Below are 11,214 nucleotides of genomic sequence, written 5' to 3' on the forward strand. Positions count from 1 at the left end.
TCAAACGATCCATGGCGACGTCACGTCCTACATACCACTCCTCTCCCGGCCAGTCCAGTGAATCTGTTGCGTGCCCTACGTCATCGCCAAGCGCAAACCATTCTTAATCTATTTGGTGAAAGACTTGGGCGCTATTTAAAATTTATTCAGTTTTAAGCTGGTATTGACCAAACATCTTTTTAACTATTACATTAAATACTAAAATTGTACCCATCTGCAAATTAATTTAAATGCATTTCTATAATACTTTTTTTGTTAAGAGCATTATACATATATGTGTTGCCTTTTGTTTTGTTTTATTACATGATCCGTTTTATTGTTAGGTGCTTTCCATTTCCAATACATTTAAATTCTTACATCATGTATAACTGAAGTATAATACTACATTCGTTCTCGAATATTTGTCGTCCGTTAGTTTATTTTTGAATTAAAACGAGATAAATAAAAAAGAACGGAGGGAGTATATATTTTACTACTAATAGATTAGCCAAAGTTGATAAATGATTCAACCAAACTGATTTCAACGAAATTAACTGAACGCCCAAAGATAGTCCTAATGTGGGTGGTTTAATTTTGATGGTAATAATTAAGGTGTTAGGTCAATACTGTAAAATACTAATGTGGCATTGCAATTAGACTATTCCCATCATCTTAGCCGTCCTATTTCAAACTTCATTTTGCGAACATTGCAAAATAGTGTTTTGGATAATCATATGAGTAACCTACTGAACACGATTTTAAGAGCAAGTAAAATAAAGTGACATAGGTGAGTTGTAAGTGAGGCTACGTAAAATTTATAGTAACATGGTAAAAAATAGAGAGAATGGAAGCAGGTTGCTTACTACTCCCCCCGTCCCATATCTTAAGGTCGTGAAGGCATGCCATAAGTCAAATGTTTTCAACTTTGACAGTTAATAACAAAATAACCATAAATATTGACCAAATAAAAAACGAAACTATTAGATTTATTATTAAAACATCTACCACAATCTATAATTTCTGTAATTTAAAAGTAATTATTTTTTAGATATTGTTGGTCAAAGTTTAAAAACATTGACTTGGGACAAATTTTTGTGAACTTAAGATATATGACGAGGGAGTACTAGGTAGCTGAAAGTGAGTTGTTCACAAACTTCAAGACAGTCTGTGAGAATAAGTAAGAGGTAGGTTAAGGATTAAATGTAGAATTTGTATCATTTAAGGGTTATTATATATAAGTAAGTTTTTAGTTGGTTATACGTGACATGCAACAGAAAGCTTTCTATGGGCTTTATTATTAACCTTGCTTTTAGGTGGAGAGTAGGTCACTCTTGAGAGTTTCACGACATCAACGTTTTCTAAATGATTGCGTACACTCGGTTCGGCTCGAAGGATGAAACTACGAGGCTATGTTTGGCATGACTGTTCACAATTTTAATCGGAAGCTATACTAAATATGACATTATTGCAATAGTTTATTAGTTCAGCTGTTTTTTTAGAATTAACTAAAAGCAGACAATAAATAGAAGCTCTTTTTCACCCGCTTCTCAAATAAACTGTTTTTCCAAAAAGCATATTTCTTGTCTTTTGAGCTGTTTTCAGAGTTAGTACATTTATGGTTTAGTGACACTGTTGTATTCTTAATCGTTTTTTTATGTTCAACTCAGCATTGCACATGCCATGAGAATTATTCGTCAATTTTCCCCCTCTTTACAGAAAGAGAGTAACAGTAGAGAAGCAAAAAGTCTATGATCTTTTTTCATTTTGCTGCACAGGTTTGAGCTATGCGACACGAAACGAAAATCCGGACGTCTGTGACGTGAAAGATATGATAAAGAACTGCAAGCCGGTGGCGCTCCCGAGGGGGTTAGTTGAGCGCTAAACAAATCGTGGGAAATGGCGCGGAGGTTAGTAGTGCAGAATTATCAAAGCGGGGGGAAGAAATCTGCATCCAGAGCTCCTGATCGTCTGTGGCGAGGAGGGCAAGGCAGACAACAAAGCAAATATTCATTTCATGCCGCCAGTAGTTTGCCTGCCGAAAGTATACTGGAGTATACTAGTTGTACAATGTCTTGTGCCAATTTTAACAAAAGAACTTGTGTATAATTATTTTCGAAATTACTGTTGTCTTCAATAAAAAAGTTTGGTTCTGTATTTTTGTTTTATAGAAAATTAATTTCACGGCCTATAGAGAGTTGATATATCTTTTTCAAATGAAACTCTGGAAATAAAACTCCATAAGAATAGTTTGCTTTCTTTCCTACGGTTCTACCCAGCGCGAGCTTGATGTCTTCGTGCCTCCCGTCTTCTTCCCGCCCATCCTGAAGCCTTGGCGGTGGCTCCATGTCCCGTGCCCAACAGCTCGCCCGTAGGACTAGGAGGGGGGCCGGGCGGAATGTGTTGTTTCTACAAGGCGTTTGGCGTAGCTTCTCAAAGCGGATTCAGAGAGAGCAAGAGAGCGGAGCGGCGACCTCTGATCCCGTCCCGTTTTGGTTTTTTTGTTGCGACCTGCTCCCGGACCCGGAGCTGCGCTACCAAAACGGGGCACGCATCACTGAGCCAGCCTCAGCGGTGGCCACTGCGTGCGCGGAAGCATGGGATGCCTCCCGCCCGCCTAGAGATTGGTATGGTCCAAACGTCACTCCTCCTCCAGTGGCGGTGGGGACTCGCAAGCCCGAGAAATCATTATAAAAATGTCCGCAGTTCGAGGCATTGGCAACCCCCTGACGCCGCTGGAGTGGAGTCCTCCATCTCCTCCTCCTCGCTTCGCCCAAACACAACCGGCTGCTTTGCTTTCTCAACCCACCAGTCCTCAATCACCTCACAACACAGCCCCTGTCAGATCGTCCCACTGATCGGGCCGTGCAAAACCCCCCAACCTTTTCGACAGGACCCTGCTGGCGCTACAGTCTTCTCCCGGAGGCAGAAACTCTTTGCTTCCGCCTGGCTCGCGATGCTTGTTTGGGTGCGCGGGCCTGCGGCGAGGTGAGGCGACGGCGGCGCCGGGCGGTTGCATGGTGGCCGATGGAGAGTAGACGGGGAGGGTCGGGGGCGGCGGCGGAAGATGCGGGCGGGGCGATGCCGAGCTTTGGGCCAACGCAGCACGCCATGTATGTTCCCGCGCCACACCGCCTTCTTCATTTACTTGCTCATGGTTTCTTTTCTCCCCTCGTCCACCGGCCCTCCTCCCGTTTCCGCGTGCTACTGTGCTTGTCTCACTAGTCCGTGCAAGAGCATCATTTGATCCCTCATTGTAGTTGATTACTTTCTAGTTAATTGATCATTGCACTGCGCTGCGCATGGATTGCGGCGGTGATTGCCTCTGCTTTCCAGGAGGAAAAAGTCGATTGCTTTTTTCCTTTTCCTGAATAGACTAAACCCTCACCTGACCTCATGTGTTTGTAATAGTTAGACGGTAACCTTTATCTGTAGTAAGGTTTCTGTTGGCCTTATGCTCTGGTAGTGCAACTGTGCAAGGACTGAGATGAGCAATGGATTTCATTGATGTGCCATGCCATGCTGCTTCACTTCACTGCACTGGCCTAACAGTAACAGTTTGGCGGCTTGCCCTGGTCAACTGTCAGAGGCTTGGCTTGTTGTCACTGATCACTGGACAACATATGCATGTCCCCAGCCAGGGTACCGGAGATCATCACGGTGGTAGGTCCATACCTTCATGATGGCAGAAGAGGGGCCTAGGGTTGGGCATGCGCAACCCAACTTATATCATGGGTTAGTGAAACATTAGTAGATTTGGTATACTGCGTGGGATAGATTGCACTGTGCATCTCAAGCAGCAATCAATGCAATTGAATGTCAGGTTAACATAGAACGATAAAAGAAAATTCATCTCTGCATGCTAAAATATAAAGTGTGTTTTTTTTTGCTGTGCAAAACCTTTTTTCTAAAAAGAAATGTATATACTTTTTTGTGCTCAATATTTTATTTTGATGAACAATGCCTTTTCAGTCGCGCAGGCGCAGATGTGAACAGCATGCAACCTTCTCGAGTTACTGACTTTGGGGCACTTGCACAGTCTGCTGGATTCCGAATAGAAGATCTTGCTAACCTTAATGCAAGTATGTTTTCAGTTCCCAATCAAATATGCTAGAAATTACTTCTTATATATGTTCTTTTGGTGTCAGAAGTTCAGTCATGTGTAATATGTATTTTTTTCAGCTTTGGGAATATTTGTATTCTACTCATATGCATCTGGCCTACATTTTTAAATCTGATAGCTAGTTGTACTCTGTCACTCGGTTATTGGTATGCTTGCTCACAGCAGTTACCAAAGGTATAATTTCTGTTTACTATGTGTACCTGTAAGCTGCAAAATTGGAAAGGTCTCGCTTCACAAGCATTGCCACCGTACTGTACACAACTGCAACCCCTATCATACAAGCAGTGGATTAGTTCTAAGGACGTAGATGAATTACTAGCTTTTCTGTTCAATTACCCATGGTTTGAACGATTCTCGTTTATTTTCTCATATTCAGATGCCTTGTTCAATCTGAAGCCAAATTCTCATACGATTGACAACAGTCCTCTTCAGTTTGGAAATTACGGAAAGGTATGCAGGACACAATTAAAATTCTGGCCACTGATCAAAAGCCTGTTAATTTAGTGATGTTCCATACTGCCATCCATATCAGGAGCTGACACAGTTTTGTTTCCCTATTTGTAGTCTATTTCTCCTCATATAAATACTACAGAAGCAACAACAGCTGCAACAAGAATTGACCCTCAGCTGTCAGCACAGCAAACAGGAGCACAACCAATTCTGGTGGCGTTACCAACTGGTAACATGGAGAATTGGGGAGAGTCAGCTATGGCTGGTAGCCCTATGACTGACACATCTACAGATCCAGACACTGATGAGAGGAACCAGATGGTAGCAACCATTCTGATTTCACTCCTTTGTTGGCCTGTTTTATTAGATGAATATGATATGCTTGATTTTCGCAGAATATTTTCATGCTCAGATTTTGCTGCTTTGGAAGTTTCTGTTGTGCTTAAGAAGAATGTTTGACTTCGAAACATGCATGGTTATTTTTTTTATTTCATACATATGCATAAATACCTTCAACAAATTGCAGACATTAAGGTTCTCTTGCATGAATAATATAGATGGTGCATTAGATAAAGCCATTGCATATACAAGTATGATTTGCTCCCAATCTTTTTTTCTCGAACGCGCAAGACTACACGTCATTATATTAAGAGAGGAAAAGGTCCAAGAGGACCAAAATACATTGCCCTTAGGGCAAGCCAAAACACTTGACCAAAAAGGAAAAAAAACCAGCGTAGACCCTACTAATAATAGCAGGAATAGCTTAGCCCCAGCCCTCTCCCAACAACTTAACTCATTTAGAAACAAACTTTTAACAGAGCTCAAGGAAGGGTACACTCCATCGAAGACAACTTTATTTCTAGTAAGCCATAAGACCACAACCCCAAAATTATGAGGCTATTGAAGCCTTTCCTTCTGTTTTTAAGCACCTTTCTCCACCATTCAGCAAAAGGTATTTCATCAGCAGCAGGGGTGAGATCCCCCAGACTCAAGGGAAAAAGGATATCATGCCAAAATTGCCTGGCAAAACTGCAAGTACATAAGAGATGCTGCACTATTTCCTGCTCTTGGTCACATAGAACACAAACAACAGGGTATTGCAGCCCTCTCCTTCTTAGTCTATCAGCAGTCCAACACTTATTCCTTATCGCCAACCAGAGGAAAGACTTGCATTTTGGGGGAGCCCAGGATTTCCACAAACATTTCCATAGTTCAAATGAAATCGAACCCATGAAAAGAGCCTTATAGCAAGACTTCGAGGAGAACTGCCCAGAAGAAGAATGATCTTTGACGAACTATTTGCATGATTGTTGGTCAATGTCTACCTGCCGGCCGGATTCTTTTCATATTTGGAAGCATGTTGTGTGTCCATCATCCTTAACGAAGTGATCAATTGAATTACACTTGCTATTTCACACAATGGATTTCTTGTTGGAAAGAATGCTTCAGTGTTCATATGCTTATCTTTTTGTAACATTTATGTTGTGCTTATCTTTTTGTAACATTTATCAGCATATACTAAAGTATACCAGTTTACTAATTATCTGCCTATCAGTTTGAACAAGGACTTGTTGCTGTCCCCACAGCATCTGATTCTAGCGACAAATCAAGGGACAAACTAGATCAGAAGGTACTCTTATCACTATATCATGATACATTGATCATGTGTTAATCCACTGCTTAATGTAAATATTATTTATATATATTTTTTTTAAAACAGACACTTCGGCGTCTTGCCCAAAATCGTGAAGCTGCCAGGAAAAGCCGATTACGAAAAAAGGTAATTTGGAAGTTGGAAGATTACTGAATCTTTGCTTCTTTCAGATTCCATTTATGTTCATCCTATCATCATCACCTAGTGTGGTACCAGTCTTGCTGCAACTTTTTTTTAGAATTCTTTTCATTTTATTGAACAGGGTATTACATATTATTTTACACATGAGCTTTATAAGTACTTAGTAGACTATGCATCCAGACATAATTGTGTGCCTACTGCTGCTTGTGCCAGCAGCTGTAGAATGTAGATCACATTAGCATTTTTAAGGCTATGGTATTACTTTCCCCCCTTTACATCTATTTATCTTTTGTTGCATCATTTTGGTAGAATTAATTTGCACCCTTCACCTTATGTTTTCTTCAGGCATACATCCAAAACCTTGAGAGTAGCAGACTGAAACTTACTCAGTTAGAGCAAGAGCTTCAGCGGGCTCGTCAACAGGTCTTTCTATTTGCATTCATAATTTAGAAGTTATTTCTGGAATTAAACATGCTGCACATGTTTGAACATTGTGTCATTTTTTCTGTCAGGGTATTTTTATTTCGACATCAGGAGATCAACCTCAATCAACAAGTGGAAATGGTAATACTACACTCACATGGCTCTTTCTAAAAGGTCCACTGTTTATTATTCATTATGGGGCTTGAGTTCTGCGCCATTTTCTCGGGTGCTCCTTGGCTCTTATGAGTTATGGATAAAATAAGGACACAGCTAGCAAATGAAATAAGCTATGGTACAGTAGCACTTCATGCATACTTGAGTCCCTAAAGAATCATTGTGACTTCCTTAACATTAGAACTTTACAGGCAGTTTTACCCTTGAAAGCATCAGAATTTGTTTTTTTTTATCATCATAGTGCTAGTTCCCTTTTATGTTTATGTTGTCTGATCTGTAGGAGCTTTGGCATTTGACATGGAGTATGCACGCTGGTTGGAGGAGCACAATAAACATGTAAATGAGTTGAGGGCTGCAGTCAATGCACATGCTGGTGATAATGATCTTCGTTGTATTGTTGATAGCATTATGGTACATTACGACGAAATTTTCAAGCTCAAGGGTGTGGCAGCTAAAGCAGATGTTTTTCATGTGCTGTCTGGGATGTGGAAGACCCCTGCTGAGAGATGTTTCATGTGGTTAGGTGGCTTCCGATCATCTGAGCTTCTTAAGGTAGTAATCTAATGGTTTTGTTTTGAATGCACAATTAAATTTCTTGACCTCTTGGCTCTTGCCCCTGAACTCCAAGGTCCCCTTATGGGAGTTTTCATTCTAACTGAAATGTTTGTTCATTCTAATCTGAAATGTCTAACTGCAGATCTGTTAATTACTTAATTGTAGTATTTATGTACCTCATACAAAATGCAAGACGATAAACTTCTGTCCTCTACTTTATTCTGAGACAAACTTCTGAACGATGCTCACGTTTTCATCTAATTCTTACAATTTTATACCAACATTACTGTTGCAGTTACTGGCAGGTCACCTAGAGCCTCTTACTGATCAGCAGCTTGTTGGTATATCCAACCTGCAGCAGTCCTCCCAACAAGCTGAAGATGCTCTTTCTCAAGGGATGGAAGCATTGCAACAGTCGCTTGCAGAAACTCTAGCATCTGGATCCTTGGGCCCTGCTGGACCTTCTGGCAATGTTGCAAATTACATGGGACAAATGGCGATGGCTATGGGAAAACTTGGCACTCTTGAGAACTTTCTACGACAGGTTTGTCATGCAAAATCATGGACTTGCTCATTTCATAACACTGTGCCATCTTTATTTTCCTTAATTTGCTGGCTACTCTTTGAGGCCTTTTATATAGACCAGCTACATGATATTCTTAAATCCATATCTTTAACAATAAAATTGATGAGAAGCTTATACAAGCTTAATCTGAAATGTCAAATGAATTATTGGAAAGGGTTACAATTATCAAAAGACTGTCGATAGATGATGACATATAAAATCAGTGGCACAGATTTTGATTTGAAGTGGTCCCTTTAGCAGATATCTTTATCAAAAGAACTTTTGCAGACATAGCAAGGAAGTACACATTTTTTTAACAATGTCATCTGCAGGCTGATAATCTACGGCTGCAAACACTTCAACAAATGCAACGCATCTTAACTACCCGACAATCAGCACGAGCCCTACTCGCAATAAGTGACTACTTCTCTCGGCTGCGTGCTTTGAGTTCTCTTTGGCTTGCCCGTCCAAGGGAATAAATTCAATTAATTCATAACTAGGATAATTTTTTTTTGTACTGTTTCTAGTATGCCCATTAGTTTCTTCAGAATGCTCATGTGTCAGTGAGATATTTGGATCATATTGTAGGCCATCATGGTTTACTGGACAAGTTTGTAACAATTTTGGAGGAAAAAAACTGAGTTGTAAATACATCTGGAATAATCTAAGATCTTATGAAGGGATGATATGGGAGGATATGATGGACGAACAAACCAGTGCAACATCACTCGGGTGATGCGGCGTGATTATATCCAAACTAAACAGTTGAATATCTGTTTGCAGAGTTACGTTCTTCCAAAGGAATCACAGTACTGCGTAGGTCATCCTTCATGAACAATCAGGAATCATGCTCCTCGAGCATGTATTGGGGATAACTCATGATGAATATGAAGGATTTAACAATACATTGCAATTGATAAATGTGATAGTATGATTTATTGGAATAGCAATTTGCTAGTTGCACAAAGTGGCCAGTAAATTTTCTGACTCACAAATGTGTTTGATGTACATAGGCAAAATTTGAAGTGGCCAGTAAATTTTCTGACTCACAAATGCATTTGCCTATTCTGAATCTGATCTTAAATAAAGTGTTCTGTATAGGCAATACAAATAATCAGACGAGGGACTACTGCCAGGTCAATATCATCGGAGGGAAGCTCTGTAGGAGGCATCGAACTTCTCAATCTCATCAAAACATGCCGGAAGGTGGCAGCATGACGTATCTTCCTGCACCAAGAGCAATGTTCAGAACGCCATCCTCCCATACTACTCGGCCCCTTGAGATCGTGATCTCCACCATTCCCTGCACGAACGAAATGAACATTAGTACATGATGCACCGAGAAGTTGCAAGTTCCACATTAAGGGCATATTTAGTTTGTTGCTAACTATGTCACATTTTGCTTAAGGTTAGTCGTTCGAATTGAAGAACTAAATTTAGTCACAAAAGTGTGGTAAATTAGCCAGCGAACCAAATATGCTCTAAATACTGCTGATTCATATGTGCAAAAAAGAACCGACCTTTCCTCTCCGGCCCTCGTACTCCCTCCATCTACATGATTTAGTTGTTTTAGATTTGTCCTAAGTCAACCTCTATCAGAGGGAGTACACATTAGTGTTGGACGGTGTGTGTGAGCTGAGAAGGGTTAAGTATTTGTATCATTGTTGTTTGCCAATTGAACAATGCATTTTGATACGACAAACTGCTGCTAAACTAAACCATGGTTCGAGCAGATTTAGAGTTTGTTTAGTTGTATGCTTAAGATACAAAAAATTGTCACACATTTTTTGCCACGCTTGTCTTAAGTTAGGAGTCTGTTTGGTTGTATGCTCAAGGTACCAAAAATTGTCACACATTTTGTCACACTTGTATAAAATTCTGCGCCACAACTGTGGCATTCCTAAGGGAATCTGCCACACTTTTATAAGTCAACAACGAGTGGGATCTACGCAGTAGAAGAAATTTTTTGCCACAATTGTGGCTATATACCAAACACATGTCTAACTCGATCAAACTTGTCTAACCTTATGTGTGGCAAACTGTGGCAAGTGAGGCAACGAACCAAACAAACTCTTAACTGTAATACGCTTGTCACTCTGACATGGTCGGTTACAGAGGCCCTACCTTTACACCACTGGGAATCTATCGAAAAATATCAGAACCAAAAGCTTTCTGTGTGGAGCTGAATGATCAGTACCTACAAGCTGCAACAAAGTACAATTAGATGTTTATGTAACTATGCAAAATGCAACAAGTTTCCTTGTCCATAGCCAGGTAATGTAAACTTTGCCTCTCAGCAATAAATGTACCATATATTCTATGTAATAACTACAGTTTCTACTGGCGAAGAAAAGCGAAAGACAATGGGCAGGAGTTATTCTGGTTGATTCTGATAACTGGTACCCCTGTCTGGGAGCCTCTTCGACTCTTGCACCTGTTGTAATAGTTTCTTGGCCCAATGGCCCATGGTCCATGGCCCATACATGAGGTAGCCCGATAGATGGTAATTCTTAACAGCCAAATAAGAGAAGCTTCCTGGCACTTAATGTGTTTGGTTGCAATGACAGGACATGATGAGATGGGACGATCCTTGAAATAAGATTGTTTAGTTTAGTGTCAAGGGTTGGGACAGGACTATCCCAGTGTTATCCCCAGTTATCCCTCAAAATTGGAGGGACGAGAGAGAACATTAGGGGACGTTCCTGTCCTAGCTGCCCCGCAACCAAACACACCCTAAAACCGTCGCTAGTTCTTCCATGCCTCCCCAGTTCTTCCTGGCTTTAAATTAAATTAAACAGCAAAATAAGCTAAGCTTCCTCACTCAAAGCAGCTCCAAGAGACCTACCTCTGTGCATTGGGCTACAGAACCGCTGATGCAAAAAAAAACTACTCGTCCTAAAATATATTTTTTTTGTACTCCTTATTTTTTCTATCCATATTCAAATCTCTACTACTTATTAAGGCGGTAAGGGTAGCCTGCCGTTCTGCCTTTTTTAATTTCCTATTTTGCCCTCATCCCTGTTATGGCTCACAAAAAATGAAATCTGCAAGAATTGTGAATCAAACTCAAGACCTGTTGCTAAATTAGAGACAATATATCCACCACACCACATCTTATTTTGATGTTATTGTAGAAGATATAAGAGTTATTAA

The 11,214-nt window shown here is 40.4% G+C and overlaps 1 protein-coding gene across 7 annotated transcripts; it reads left to right on the forward strand.

The window, feature by feature from the left end:
• Window positions 1-2,514: 2,514 nt before the first annotated feature.
• On the forward strand, window positions 2,515-9,805 carry LOC542407 (octopine synthase binding factor 3). Of its 7 annotated transcripts, none has more exons than XM_008657212.4 (12): window positions 2,515-3,089; window positions 3,949-4,058; window positions 4,476-4,549; window positions 4,664-4,870; window positions 6,105-6,179; window positions 6,270-6,329; window positions 6,690-6,767; window positions 6,857-6,908; window positions 7,222-7,493; window positions 7,792-8,040; window positions 8,394-8,478; window positions 9,151-9,805. In XM_008657212.4, the coding sequence occupies exons 1-12, from the start codon at window positions 3,004-3,006 to the stop codon at window positions 9,393-9,395; spliced, it is 1,593 nt and encodes a 530-aa protein (XP_008655434.1). In that variant the 5' UTR covers window positions 2,515-3,003; the 3' UTR covers window positions 9,396-9,805. The 7 variants fall into 7 exon arrangements, with proteins under 7 accessions (XP_008655434.1, XP_020397921.1, XP_008655435.1 ...); XM_020542332.3 differs by having other exon boundaries at window positions 9,198-9,805; XM_008657213.4 differs by having other exon boundaries at window positions 9,163-9,779.
• Window positions 9,806-11,214: the final 1,409 nt, after the last annotated feature.

This window comes from Zea mays, chromosome 8 (genome assembly GCF_902167145.1).
Source record: "Zea mays cultivar B73 chromosome 8, Zm-B73-REFERENCE-NAM-5.0, whole genome shotgun sequence".
NCBI lineage: Eukaryota > Viridiplantae > Streptophyta > Magnoliopsida > Poales > Poaceae > Zea > Zea mays.